Consider the following 16,281-nt stretch of genomic DNA (forward strand, 5'->3'; position numbering starts at 1 on the left):
ATCAAGCACTGTTTACAAATGAAAATCATCCTAAACAGTTCTTAACACATATGTTTGGGGATTTTGATGTGGGAGGATAACAGGGGATGGACTTTTTCACTGAAGGAAGCATTATTATGAAGGCCAAGTCCTATTATTAATTCATATTTTGTCCAGAAGCAATGTTTTAAAGTTAAAATGCCTTAATGAAGGATTTGTTTCTTACAAACATGCCACTTTTCACTTCACAAGGCATTAACTACTGGACTAGATTTGTGTGGATTATTTGTGGATTAGTGATTAGTGTTTTTATCAGCTGTTTGGACTCTCATTCTGACGGCACCCATTCACTGCAGAGGATCTATTGGTGAGCAAGTGATGTAATGCTAAATTTCTCCAAGTCTGTTCTGATGAAGAAACAAACTTATCTACATCATGGATGACCTGAGGGTGAGTATATTTTCAGTCAATTATCATTTAGGGGTGGGTAGAACGCTGGAAACGGCCTTCAAATTATCCAAACGAAGTTGCATGCGCCTCGGCCGACAGAGGGCGCATGGAATCACTGCACTCCAAAATATCCCCCTCCCATCTGGGACAACAGGACTGAAAGAAGCGGAGCAGTACTTGGGAAGGGAGTGGGCACCCGTGGCAACCGCACTTCGGAGCAGTCAGTCTTGTGCCATCCCGCAACGAAACATGGATGAACTGCTACTTAAGGAGGATCTGACGATGCTGCTGTGAGAATGCGTCCACCGCACACCTCCCGCTCTTTTTTTCTTTTGCTTTTCCTCTCTAGTGCTTGGAGGACGCTGGCGAAATCCCTGCCGACCCTAGTTGGTGAGTTTGATTTGAGATTGTAGCATCCGTCTTTGAACGTGATGTTTGTGTGGCGCGGCTCCGCCGTGGAGAACGGAACATTGACTCGTGGTTTTATTATGTAACTGCCGCATCTGCGCTCACAGCCGTTGCTTTTGTGCACATTTACTTTAGAGCTTTATGGGAGTTACAGTTGAGAAACAAAGGATTTCAATCTGTTCGGCCCCTCAGATGACCCTGCGGTGTATCTGTAAAGTGAATAAGTTATTTAAACGGGCTTTGAGCTACAGAAAAACTGTTGTATGTAGCAATGTGCGTCATTCCTATCTTGATTTACACATTGCACATTATCTAATAACTAACTCCAGGCTAGTAAAGTTAGTATCGTTTCGTATTTTAAAACCACCCACACTATTACTTCCATAAAAAAAAAAATAAGTTAAAGTTCACTGAGAGGTACAGTGAAAGGCCTACCTACCGCCGCCGGTCTCTTTAACCTCCGTAGTTCATAATTATTTGTATGAGTAGCCTATGCATTTATTATGAAAGTGTATATAAAGGGGAGAGCGGGGTAAGTTGTCTCGCTTTTTGGCAGTAAATATTTCGCTCAGGGTAGGTTTATATTTGAATGTTTGATTAGGTATTATTTTAAAGTCTTTGCTAACGAATATATATATATATATATATATATATATATATATATATATATATATATATATAGATATATATATATATATATATATATATTCTGTTACATCAAGGGATAGTTATTTGAACACATGCTGACCTGTTGTGACAACCTGCTCAACCGGTAACCTGTCACAGCATTATATGGACTTGTCAGCAGAGTATTATTATTATTATTATTATTATTATTATTATGAACAGCAAGATTAAAAATATATAATGTGGCATAAATAACTATCGAAACATTGTATTGGCCAACACATTAAGAGAAAAATAAACATTTTGTAATTGGACTCAAAACATTGTAACAATTCCCCTGTGTGACATCAGGCCCCAGTCTCTGCTATACTGAGACTGTATACCTGTATTAAATTCTTATTTGTTTGCCATTAATGTTAGTTTAAACAAATGACTTATCTTACAAATACGATCCTAAAAAGTACAGGACAATTGGAAATTGAGGACAGTTTTATTGATTTTCTTGCTCTAGTTTTGTTACTCTGGTCTGGTGGCAGTTTGTCACCACAGGACCAAGCGGATCTTTAGGAGCTGTTTGTGCAAATTCTTTTGTGGACCCTTTTTCTCCCTCAGCAACTCCCAATGAATATTAATGTGGGCTTGGAGCTTCTTTTCTCTTATGCACTCCATTGGTGCTTGTACTAAGTAGCTCACAAACTCAGCCACAGATTTTTAGGCCTAAGAGTTCTGCCTTATCTCTGAATCATTAAAATAGAGAAACTTAAAGAAAGTCTGGATACTGAATTTGAAACTTTGAATGTCAGCATTTGTTCACTCTTTTTGTGGTTAGTTATCTCTATCCTGCAAAGTCATTAGAGGTTTTTTTGACCCACATCAGAAATTCATTACTGGACTCCAGCATTTACTGAGACCCTTTGAAGAGAGACCTAAAGGTAAAGCCACATCATAAAACCATGTGTGAGTTCCCAGTTCTAGAGATGAGAAGGACCCGGGATGACGTTTTAAAAGACTGGGATCCTTTTTATCCATGTTTTATTGCAATGCAGTCTGCTGGAAAAGGCTCCGCTGACTAAGCTGTCCTTGTTGTGCTGATAGGAAACATTTAAGACAGATTCATTCAAAAACGTGTGAAGGTTTCCCTGAAAGTTATAGATATATATGAATAAATAACATTATTAGACCAGAATAGATCAAGGAATCCAGGCAAAAGCACCAAAGTGCATTATCATTCCCCTTCCAGTGAGATCTTTTTATGCACATATTAAGTAAGTCATACATATTAATAAGTTGTTTTTGAAAATGAATTTGTTTGGGAATTTGTTTGTCTTAACCAGTAAGAGATAATGTTATTCAACACAGTTTGTGTCTGTCTATCTATCTATCTATCTATCTATCTATCTATCTATCTATCTATCTATCTATCTGTCTGTCTGTCTGTCTGTCTGTCTGTCTATCTAATCATGTCACGCCAACATCAGAGTGTGCCCTTTAAACCTGTCCCAGGCTCCAAAGAGTGAAGAGTCTTTAAATGTAAATTAATATGAATAATTATGTTGGTTGGGATTGGGAACAGAGCAGCTAATTAGCGCAGCATGACTCATTTTCCAGCATCATTATTTTCTTAGAATTTTTACATCCTGCTTCTTTCCACCAAAATCTATACTTTTTTTAAGTGTGATATTGCTATGTAGAAACAAACTGGTTACTTTTCTTCTCAGCTTCAAGAATTATGAATCCGAGTTAACCCAGCACAACAACACAATATCAACACAAAAACAGCATTACACTGCAACTTCCCTATACTCATCTAGTTTCATCTTGATGTTCAGGAATTTTGACACTGATCTTAGCATACATTTGTGTGTACATATAGGATTTTTTTCTAAACATTAACATACATATATATTTATAATGATCTTGCATCTCTGTTAAGCAGCATGGCTTTACAGCTGTGAGCTAAAACACGGTGCAAAGTATCAACCAGAGCGTGAAATATTGTTATCCTGGTGGGTTTTTACAGTGGCACGGCATGCACATCACCGTCCTAATCAAGCTGACACCTAGAGCCGCCACCTCTGATTTGGGACAAAGGAAGGCCAGCCAAGACACTAATACAAACTGACTGCTGGAGATCTTAGTGTGTCCGTCTATGCCTTTAGGCAGGTGTTGACCCAGCCTGTTTTGCACAGTTTTTAAAAAACAGCTGTACAGTTCCTCATATAATGGTTTTGGGCTGATGTTCAAGTCAGAACAGCGTGGTTTAATTGAAACGTTTGAAAAGAGCTGTTTTGCTCTCCTCTTTTGTCTTGTATTCATGATTGTGTAGGATAATGTCCAGTCACCACATAATGAGTCACTGCATTGTCAACTTCCAGTAGATTTCATGAGATTCCCCTTAAGGGGGTATTACATCCTCCTCCTCTCATGCAAAAACAAGTGTTTCCATGACAGCGCTTGTTTGAGTGCTGCCCCGGCTTGCCACTCTAGGCTTTTCTTTGGGACACAATTGCAGCATTGTGCTGCATGACGCTTTTATTAGATGTCATTGAATTTTGGAACCTGTATGACTTCATAGAGCTCCAGTGAAATCAAATCAACCATGATATCAATTATATAACTTTATAATAGAGTGCAGCAGTCAAGTTCTTGAAGAATGTATCCCATTAATTTTCTCTACAGAGGAATCAACTGTTAATGATATGAATGATAATTGATTGATTTTTAATGACTTCTAAAGCTTACTGTGAACAATGAGGTTGTTGGTTGATGGTGCATGCTTGTGTTAAAGCCATCAGTCCACATTATTTAAATTTCAAAGCTACATTAACCATGATTCTGGAACAAAAATACCACCAATTAAAGAATGGTGACAAACAAATTGCGCGAAATTAACTTTTTTAGTGGCTGATCATCACTCCCATGAAGCATTGCAAATGAAATTAATGCAATAGAGTATTTGTATATAACATCGTTTCATGTTCATATTTATTTTGGTTACTGTTTTGTCCATAACAACTAAAGATTTCACAGTATTGATGCACGGTAGAAACATTATGTTCACATACACTAATATAACATTTATCGCTTTCAAACAATGCTTTCCTTTCAGATCAATGTACTGGATTACTGCTTAATTTTACACTAAGATGCTTTGCCATGTCATAATTAATTTCAGTCTGCGTAAGAGTAAAATCCAAGTAAAAACAATTTTTTACCACTTTATGATCATTTTTTACTGAAAATCTTTCTGTTCATTCCTTGTTCTGTGAAACTTGACTGAGGTTATGTTTACATTAAAATAATATACTACAAACTACATTTATTTCCTTTAAATTTTCGAAACGCTTTGCATACTGTATAGAGGACAATGTTGTCAATGTGATCCCCGTTCACTTGGATCCTTGAAAACAATTAAAACGCTGTATTATGCATGCCAGGCCAGTAGTTGGTGATGCCACTTTGTAAAGAACTTCTCGCAAGCCTGAACACATAATACGCATACAACATCATTTTTCACAAGGTCACCTGTTTATAGTTTACACAGAGATGATAAGAAAATAATTTTATAAAACTTGTACTATAAAACCCATTTTTGAAGGATTGCATTTTCAAAACACTGTTATCCTGGAAACAACCAGCCAAAACACATGAAAAGTAACCAAGGGGGCAGAGCTTAGCAAAGGGTCAGTTGTGCTGATATTTAAAAAAAAAAAAATGTTTTCGGTAACCAAGAGACAAGGTTTTTTTTTGTGGTGAGCAACAGATGTTGTCAATAGAGTGTAGCTTTTGTTGAAAATGGTCCATTAACCACCATTAGGAATAGATACCTGCACCTGCATGTGCTTTGGCTGGTCATAGAAAGGTCTTTCTAAGGTCATGTCTTGTGCTTTGACAGCAGTTCTTTTATTTAAGGCTGTTTATAGCATGGACTGTTTGTGGGCGGAAGGGTACAGAATAGCTTGGCAGGATTTTCTGGTTACACGGGCTGTCAGAACTTTAAGGAGTGTGTGTCTGGCCATCAGCCCACCATGAACTCCCCGGGCAGCTGTTCAAAGGTAGGAATTTCTTTGTTGACACCAGACACCCTAACGCTCAGAGGAAACGCCAGATTTATCAGCAGCAGAGCCCCTGTAAACCTGACCTCTGAGGAGATCCTGCTTCACATCATCACAATGTGTCCAGATATTTTGATTGGTGGGCGTGAAAAGCTTCAGGAAAAGAACGCATGAAAAACTGGAGATTACATCATCTACATTAAATCCAAAATGGCCCAATGCCCATAAAACACAAACCAGCCAGACATCTTCTAGTGCAGCAGTACAGGCTTGTTTATAATGTTAAGTCTGTGTTTTGCTCAGTTTATTGTGTCTAATTTGAGTTTAGCCATGTTCTGAAACAGTAATCTGGATTAGGCTTTAGAAAGGGTTCCTAATTTTGCTTGTAATCCTTTTGGCCATTCAATATTCTTAACAGACTGTTACAGTTACTGTTTGCCAGTTTATTTGGTAGTAAAGAGAAGTGGAACAATTCTATCACATTACAATACATTGCATTTGCTTGCATGTTTGGGTGGGTAAACTAAAATGTAACTCCACTTAGTGCTCATTTTGTAGTTAATCTGTTAAGAGTTATTTTTAATTTAATAATTAGATCCAAATGTTAAGTCTGTTTTTGCTTTTATTTTTGATAGGTTTCTACTGAAGAAGCCTTGTTGAACTTGATAAATTGTCTATATATAATATTATTATTATTATTATTATTTTAAGTGCCCACCACTGACAGATAAAGTGAGCAGTCTTGTGAATTTTAGGCTCGACATTTCAGACATTTCCTCTCATCAAGCCGTGCAGAAGTCTATAAATTCCCTGAGCAACAATGGTTTCATTAGAGCTGAGGCAACACATTTCTGCTGTGCTTTTCCTCTCCGGGGTTGTATCAACACCTTTAGAGCCCTTAGAAGATTGTTTTTTCCCTTCCAGCAAAATCTCGCACTTTGGATGACTGGTTTGTTTTTGCAGCCCTTTAAATCTGTAAAGATGCCAGAGCGTACAAGCTAAACATGTACCGAGTCAGACCTTGAGCTATTTGATTCTTCTCAGATCCTAATAGTATTTTCCCCTAGCTGCTCGGTTATTTTTCTCACATAACATCCAAGATGCTGGAAATATCTGCAAAAGCTCCAGAGTCCTGGTTCACAAGTATCTCATGCTTAGAGGAGACGGGGAACGCATGCATCTCAAGTGTTATCACATGAAGAGTGGATGTGCTCCAGTTTTAGCATAGGAATGAAAAGCAGGGTCTTTGTTAGATGTTTTTATCTGATTATTGCATAACGTATAGTCCTGCTGAGCAGGACCTGGGTTACTGTTTTCCTGGGCTAAGGACATCGTCCAGCTGGTGCTGGGGAGAGGGTAAGGCTTTTGGCAATGATTTATGAGCTTTTCTATATCTCTGATTCAGGACTCTCTAAACCGTCTTATACAGAGAGGTGAGAGTTTGCTCTTCATAACACACACACACACACACACATAATGAGGTCAACTTTTTGCCACATCTGCCAATGGCAGTTGAAAATGTATACATAAATTTTGCTTACAAACCACTGTGTTTTGTGGGTGTGTGTGTGTGTACTTTTATAAACATTTTAGATTTTAACTCTTTTAATATACTTTTTATTTAATTTTCATTTATTTATTATTTAATTAGTAATTTATTTTATATAATTGCATTAAGTAATTTTATTTTGTGTAAATTATTTTGGTAGTTTCTTTCTTTTATAGTACAAAACATTGTCACTAGCCACATTAATCGTTCACAAAATCATCACATCATGATTGTTTCTTATATTTTAGATATATTTCTTAGTTTTGGTGGCCTTTTATGTGAACACATTCATTTGAATAGTGCGCGTCACTTCAGCAACAGTACAGTGATTTAATCTTACAAATCAACTGAAACAATTCTTTATGTATTATGTTCTGGCCAAATCTTTACTTGCATTAGGTGCTGAGTGAGTGTTCATTATGGACCCTGCTACCACACATACATCAGTGTCTGTTTATTCAGCCCTCACAGTAAGGTAACGCTGCCTTTATGTCTGAGACTTTGTAAGCATCCCAGTGGTTTTGGCCTACAAACTTCCTGACAGGCAGACATTCCTGCTTGGCTGTTAACACATCATCTGCCTGTCTGAAAAAACAACACGGCAGTCTGGAACCATCAGTGACACCAGGACCACCTGTCAACAAATTTATTACACTTTTTTGCCTTGGTGTAACATGGAGATATAGAGTAGATATTTGTCTTGTAGGATTTCCCTAGTTTCACATTGACGTTACACTTGGTTGGACAATTAGGCTTTCTAATTTAAAACCCAATGGTGTCATTGTTTGCAGTGGAACATATTAACAAGAGATATAGAGAGGAAGAGATTTGCAAATCCTCCAGTTAAGCTCTAGCAACAGCACCAACACCATTTTGACTGCTAAAGAGGCAAAAAAAAAGGCTAAACTAATTGGTTAATACTGATAATTGTGCCATTTGAAATGTTTATGGTCCATTAACTGTTACTAATTTGCAAATAAGACATTTCAGCTGGGTAGAAATGTTTGTTGTTGTTAGAAATGTTTATTATTCTTATATGAGACTGTGCAAACTTCTGGCAAATGTCCCATAGTACTTCACTCAAAAGTGCTGTGGTCTCTGTTCAGTCTCATCAGGTGCCTATAACATAGACACTCATCCTGTGGGGAAACGCTGCTCCTAACTGCCACTGTGTTCAGGAGTGAGTGAAAGAGATTTCGCTCCTTAATATAAGCAAATAATGAAATGCTGTTTGTTTTAAATTAAATTATCACATACTACTCAAAAACCCTTACGAAAAAGAAGTTTATTCAAGTGTGCTATTAGTATACTTCTTTTAAACTAAAAAATAGGAAAGTATGCTTTTAGTTTACTTTTTCTGTACTTCTCAGAAATGGGGCTTTATGTACTCCTCAGAAATATACTTAATATGACATTTAAGTATACTTGACTTATACTTACAAAAACTCTAAATATATTTGAGCTATTCCTTGTGCTCCTAGAATCCGTGATTTCATTGTTATATGGTAGAGGGCACTAGTACACAACTTCCAAAAAAAAACAACAAAAAAACAAAAATAAAAAACAAAAAAAGAAACAACAGATACTAACACATGTAATCTAACACGATCATCTGACATGAAACAGCATCAAAACTGTAACGTTATGGAATAAAATGTCGACCGATGAAGAGGTAATAATTACAGTCAAGCTTTGGGTGTTGATCGACTCCATCTACGTTTTGATTATCATTCTGAATCCAATTCATAGTCTTTTTTCAGATTTCTTTATGTTTTATGAAACTTACCCACATTAAAGTGTTTAAAAAAAGAATGCATGAAGCTAGAATAAAATTATTTTGTTTACAAGCAGATACGCTGTTCTTCTTTGGATGTTTTGTATGTTCAATACCTGCAGTATAAAACTACTATACTAGTAGTTTGCTGAGACTATACTTAGTATACTTAAAGTATGATGTAAAGTTCACTTTAAAGAAAACTTACGAGTATACTTGCAGTATAAAACTACTAAACTAGTAGTTTACTGAGACTATACTTCAAAGTGTACAAAGTATTTAATTAGTAAATTGTATATCAGTATACCTGTAAGTTCACTTTTAGTATAATTGCAGTACAAACTACAAACATAGAAGTAAACTAGTTGTGTACTCAATGTTTGCTACTGTTATACTTAAATTATACTTAAAAGTATACTTTTATATACTAGAAAGTGGGCAAATTTAGTCCCAAAGAGTATTGAAACAGTACACTTACAAGTATACTACTAGAACCTGATATTTGTATACTTGCTACATAAAGTATACTTAAAAATATACTTGAAGTATACTACTATTTGGTAAGGGTAAACATGGAAAGTATGGAAAAATGTAAGCTTTTCACCATGTTTTCACCTTTCACTCAACAGCAGATAAATATTTATATTTGTCAAATATATTTTTTAGTTTTCAATAAACATTTAGTTCTAGTAAAATAAAAGTTATTCTGTGAGTTCATTTTTCCACTGAGGCTAAGGACTTTTCTGTCGCAGAATAGTTTCCTGGATTATTTGCGCCTTGCACTTCGGCTTAAACAATAGAGAGGAAGTGAAATTGTGTACAGGAAATCCTGGTGGTTGAGTGGAAGTGAAGATTCTTTAAATTCTGATCCTCTAAGGGATCATGAATGTGTAATTTTAAATATATAGACTGAATATATATATATATATATATATATATATATATATATATATATATATATATATATATATATATATATATATATATATATGTTGGATCTAAATGGTTTTATAATAAGGTTATATTGTGAAATATGGTTAAATGAGGTTATTGTTATGGTAATCTAAATGGTTATATTGTAAAATATTTTTTACAATTTAAAAGAATGTATTCTATTTTAATATATTTTAAAATGTAATTTATTAATGTGATGGTACAGCTGAATTTTCAGCATCATTACCCCAGTCTTCAGTGTCACATGATACTTCAGAAATCAATTTAATATGCTGATTTGCTGCTCAAGAAAAATTTCTTCTTATCAATGTTGATGACATTTGTGCTGCTTAATGTGGAAACTGTGATTTTAGTTCATGATTCTTTGATAAATAGTTCAAAATAATAGTATTTTTGAAACAAATCTTTTGTAACAATTGTCTTTTATGAAGACATCTCAACAAAACTTTTTTCCGACCAGCTGTTTTCTGGATATTTCTTCTCTGTTCTAGTCCTTCTTGCTCCACTAGGTTTTACTCATGATATTATGAAAACAAGGTAGCCAAACAGTTCTGTAAGGTAATATGACCTTTTCTGTTCGTGCAGGTGGATTCTGCCTCTGTGTGATTCATACGGGTTGTTTGAATATTATCATCATCGGTGTGTGATTAGATCTGCAGCGCATGACTGATTCAGAAGATCTTATTTTCTGAAGCGAACTTGTGTCCCCTCGCCAGGAAATGCAGGAACCCTTTTTTTCCCCACAATTAGCCTGCTGACATCTCCTAGTAACCATGGTAACATGCATCAAATGACCCATTTAGAATCAAAAGAACGAGAGGTTCTGAAGGACACTGCAGCATGTGAGCATGAACAGGATGCAAAGCAAACATTGCATGAACAAAGTAGTAAATGGTTCTGGTGGGGAAATCATGGCTTGTTCATGACTTTCCCTTATTAAGTAAAATGTTCATTAATGGTCACTGAAACTTAAAAACAGTTTTTATAATGTATTTCCCATAAAATATATTGAATTTTATGTCTTGTACCCAATCCAAAAAAAAAAGGGGCTGTTTTCCTGGCCTGGTGTGACCTTGTAGAAGTTTTTGCTGGGGAAGAACCAGGTCATCCATTTCGAACAGTAAGCACATGTCCAGGAACTCAACTAGACAGATTTACTGCGTTTTCCCAGAGTCAATCGAACATGGTGGCAGACATTCTGGCTCACTGAAAGCTGCTCAAAAGCTCGCCATGCTTTCGAGTCTTTAATGTAAACAAACCAGAGTACTTAATGTGTCAGATCAGGACAAACACTTCTAATCAATCAATCACTTAGACAGGAAAAGGTCATCTGTCTGAGATGTAAAAGAGATGATACACGGTATGTGCAGTTGAGGTACAGGTTGATTTAAAATGCCACAATAGTAGATTTAAATTCATATAAAAATTAGAATCAGCATGAACAATTACAGCGTTGTTTACGTTCAGCATGCACGCGCTGTCTACTGAACTGTCTACTGTCTACTTATTAAAGGAGGGTATAATGCATTATAATTATTCATAATGTGCCTTGTTATACATTATATTTTGTCGTAAATAATTATAACCGAATTTAAAATGCAGAGTGTAATGAATTGATAAGTGTTACAATTTATTAACTGTTATTACAGTTACTTTATGAGATTGTACAATGCATTATAAGGTGCATTAATTAATGCATTAAAACCACTTTTATAATGCATTATACTGTAGATAAAGGCTTTTACGTAAAGTGTTACTAATATTTTAAATATGTCTATAGTTTTGTTTCGTTTAATTTTAAGTAACTTAAACTAGATGAAAATGAGACATGTTGACTTGGCAACTTGCTGAAACTAAATAAAGGGCTTTTTATTTCAGTTAATATTTATTTTATTTCAAGTAAATAATTTTTTTATGGTTTTAGTTTTAGTTAACCATTATGTCAATTATGTCAGTATATTCAGAACTTTCTTTTATATAGAAATATTTCTTGTTTCTACAGAGGTGCTGATTAAAGTCCAGGTATTTGACAACAGCGACCTGTCACCTTTAAAGGAATCCTCAGTTCAGGTGTGTGGAAACCAGACGGTCTTAGCATCCAGCCTTGCAGGAGGAGATGGGATTGTCACACTTACGTTCCTGTACCGGCCAGGAACATGGGTCATCGTCACGGCATCAAAGCATGGATTTGTCACAAACTCGGCACCCTGGCATGCCAGCCGCATCCCATGTGAGTACTTCCTATACTACTATAGCACTGAACATTTTTGACATGGTGTCAGGAAAAGCCTGCAGATTATTATTAGAAACAGAGTGTTCAGTTTCATTCTGAAATTCACACGCATTAACTGGACTTCCTGTCAAAACTGTTAGAGCAAGACCAGTTGGTGTTTATGGGTTTCTCTGGAATCATGTTAATCCCTTATTAAAAATGTGGAGTATAGCTTAAGCATTTGCCTGCAGATTAAAATGTCCCTGGTTTCAATCTAGACGCCCCAAATTTTACCATTTAATTAGGCTGCTTTTGAATAACCTTGGAAAAGAAACAAAAACAAATTGTATCCAGTAACCCCTGATTTATATTCCATATTTAGAACATGCTTTTATCTAAAGCATCTTAAAGTGCATTTAAGGTAAATGTATTTTTGGTTTATTAGCCATTACATTACCGTTTCAAGTGTAACTGTTAGCATGATGACATTTTTGCTCATGGCCTCAGTGAACTTTCCAAATCTGAGGAGTGATTTGCGATCTGTTGGCTACATCCTATTATTTAGATGAACCATCTAGATCTGTAATCCAGATGGAGCTTTGCACACAAATGGACAGGAATGTTAAACAACACTCACTGGGGTGTGGGTCGTGCCGCCCCGCGTTGTGATAGCAGCTGTTCGGAGTCGGGCCACAGACTGTCATGTCCTCTACTGACTCTCTCGCTCTATGATTGGTTTCATTTATTTGCACAACAGTGTGTTCTCCGCCGCCCCTCTCTCCACCCAAACCCCACCCAGTTATGCGGTCAGACCTCTGGGGAGGGGAGGCAGTGAAATCATGTATTTCAGCATAAAGCTGTCTGTACGAGCAGCTGGAAGTCACTTAGCCAGTGGGGTTACAGATATGGAGGCAGCTAGCAAATGTGGCTCCATGTCGTGCCAGACCAGCCGGGCTGGTGGATGAAGGCATCTTTAGTATGACATTAGCCTCTTGGGGGGGCATTACACACATTCCCATTGAGTCACACCAAATTAGGAAATGCTGTCAGAAATGTGGACAACCAAGATTGTGTATGAAATGAAGTTGAGGTAGAAAGGAGGTTTTTGAAATGAATTCAATTGTGGGGACGGATCAGACAAAGTTTATGTTATACAGTTCAGTTTACAGCAATCAATTTAAAGGGGCCATGACATAAGAAATCAAATTTGCATTGATCTTTTGGCATATAAGAGGTCTTTGTACCATTAAAACATTCTGCAAATTTCATAGCTTAAAACGTCCTCCTCTTTATAAACAAAGCATTTATTTAATCAAGCTCCAAAAACAGCTTGTTTTGGAGCTGAGGTGCAAGGTGACGTCACCTGGACACAAACATTTGCATAAACACACCTCCAGAGCAAGATATCAATGAATAGTCTTCTTCTTCTTCTCACCATAGGCCCTGTCCACTGGCATTCAGTCACTTAATGGCTTGACACTTGATTACGCTGAATGCAAGTGTCACGTCGTGTCACGTCAAAAGCAAATAGAAATTACAATCACTGCTGCTATCTTGTCTACACTGGATACAGTTCGCTTTCTGACACAGTCCATGCACTCGAGTGTGTAGTCAGTAGGACAAATGGAGTGAAAGAACTTTCACTTTGACGCGTTTGGTTTAAACAGCTTGTTCACAACTTTTTACAGATATCAGAAGGATGCCAGCATAAGTGGATAGATTATTTTTAATGGCATCAGAGGATTGTTCGGAGCATTTTGTTTTGTAAATGAGGCACAGTGTCATGGAGAGTTCACAAAGAAACATTTGTTGAAAGATGAAGCTAGATCTGACTGAAACTGCATCACAAAACATAAGTAAAGGATTTCATAATGCTTTGTCTGGAAATGAACGTTTTATTTTGATCATGTTGTCAAAACACTCACATGCAATCGCAAGGGAGCGTTGATACCATTTCTTATGCAATGTCATTAGCCAATCATAACATTTGGTATTATTTTAATGTGCTTTTATTTGGCCATCTAGTTTCTTGAAGACAAAGTTCCCTTGCCAGTAAATTTGTATTATGGCTGCTCCTTGTGTCACGACTCAAATTAAATACAGCTGGTAATTAAAGTTTGGAACTGATGAAGATTTTCTCCACAAGCTCTCTGTTCGATGTATTTTTTTTTTAAATTCATGATTCATTTAGATATTTTTGTTACTACTCTGGTACTCTAGTTCTGCCGTTTGTTTTTGCATGCAGGCCATTTAACCTGTAAAATAATTAAAACATTTCAAATAATACATTAATACATTTTGATATTTTTACAAATTAAATATTTTATACATAATAACAATTTAACATTTATATCAAATATTTAAAATATTGAAAAAAAAGAGAAAATCACAAGCTCTCAGTTATTCCATTCTTCAGTTCAGTTTCATTTTTAGGATATTTTAATCATTTAAATATATTTGTGATTACTTTGGTTCTATGCTGTGTTTATGTTTGCATTTTGTATGTATAATATTTTTTTAAAAATTAAGAAAAAAAAAATTTATATTGTTTTTATTTGTTTTAACCTCTTAAGACCCGAGAAAAGTTTTTTCCATGTCTTTACGTTTAGAGCATTAAAAATAATGAAAAAAAAAAAAAAAAAAGATATTTCATTCATATGTTATGCTATGTCCTCGATAGAGGACATTGGGACTCAATTTCTTTAAAAAAAAAAAACAATACATTTTTAGTTTTCAATATTATTTTTTTTTTTACCAAACTTTGTATAAAGATGATTCTCAACTATGTTATAACAGAATGATTCGCTATACCATTTTTCTTTCTGCAAAATGTGTGTAAAATGGCCATAAACAGGTTTTCTCATTATATACAATGTATCTATAAACTAAATCTAATTTGCATATTAATGTGTCTTTGGGGCAACATGTAATGAAAAAAGAAGTGTAATAATGGGAGTAATAACTGACAAGATTTTCATAATAATATAACATTTCATAGAATATTGAAAAATAATTTATTTCCCTGTGCATTTGTTATGTCTTCCAAAATGCGTAATAAAGCTTTATCACCTTTTTACTCAAATCACCACAACAATTAAATCAAATCCCTATTTATTAAAAAAAATTCATATTTTGATTTGAAACCCCATAACATTTTCCTGAGATGCTGATTTATGACACACAATTTTAAAAATTAGACAGATTTAAATGATAATTACAAAATATGATCATATTTCCATAAGAGTGTCACTAAATTAATTTCAGACATTTTAATGACCAAGGAGAGGGAGTAGTCATGGTGAAAAGCCCTAAATGTGCTCTGTACAGGACATCCAGACTTAAAACTGTGGCATGTACAGTCTCAGAGAAATTCACAAAAATATAATGCCCTCATATGAGGCCGCAGGGTCTTAAGAGGTTAACAGTGTGTTTATTTATTTATATATATATATATATAGTCCCTGACAATGTTAGTCATATATATATATATATAGTCCCTGACAATGTTAGTCCGTGTGCATTTACATCAGTATGCGGCTTGCTACATGCCTGTGATGCCAGTAATGGCTGTAATAGTACCACTAGTTGACAAAATCCTTTTAATTGGCAGACTCATGTTTTCATCTGGATGGTTGTTTTAATACAGGGCAGACGGATTACATGACTAGCAGGGGTGTGACAGCTGTGTGAAAGTGATGGCATGCCAGTCATTTGACCGATGACAGTGCATTGGAGTGTACTCCAACCCAGATTGCATACTGAACATCTCTATAGTAATGTTACCAGTTTTTGTATATGTGACTCAGCTTTCTGAAGGTTAGCACTTTCAAGTCTCATCTATTTTGTACCAAAGCCATCTGCCCCCCATTCCTCCTGCCTTTAGTCTCTCAGCTATGCTGAAAAAGGGTTTCTAAAAAAAACCTGACGGTGTCGTGGAGTTTTAACTGTCCCCGCAGCACTTTGATAATCTGAGTTAGTCACGCGAACTCAGGGAGAGAGAGAGGGAGAGAGAGAGAGAGAGAGAGAGAGAGAGAGAGAGAGAGAGAGAGAGAGAGTGAGTCATTCTCATGGAGTGATGAAGCAGTTGCTTGCGGCTCAGATTAAATCAACTGAAGTCAGGAACACTTGTCATTTCCTCCATTGGCCTATATCTCTTATTCAATTATGGTTTAACTGAATAACTCTGTTTTACTTATTTTAAAGAGCTCATGATGTCAAAATTGGATTTTGTGGCATTCAGTCCAAATTAATCATTTGTATTATTTGTATTTAT

At 35.7% G+C, this 16,281-nt stretch overlaps 1 protein-coding gene across 1 annotated transcript in view; it reads left to right on the forward strand.

The window, feature by feature from the left end:
• Positions 1–583: 583 nt before the first annotated feature.
• Positions 584–16,281, forward strand: part of LOC122136571 (protein FAM171A2-like) — a 32,158-nt gene continuing 16,460 nt past the window's right edge. Inside the window, exons 1-2 of the mRNA XM_042720599.1 lie at positions 584–819; positions 11,799–12,026. Coding sequence (XP_042576533.1) covers positions 726–819; positions 11,799–12,026 — 322 coding nt within the window. The 5' untranslated portion in view covers positions 584–725. The remainder of the gene's footprint in view (positions 820–11,798; positions 12,027–16,281) is intronic.

The sequence above is a fragment of the Cyprinus carpio genome, chromosome B3 (genome assembly GCF_018340385.1).
Source record: "Cyprinus carpio isolate SPL01 chromosome B3, ASM1834038v1, whole genome shotgun sequence".
Classification (NCBI taxonomy): domain Eukaryota; kingdom Metazoa; phylum Chordata; class Actinopteri; order Cypriniformes; family Cyprinidae; genus Cyprinus; species Cyprinus carpio.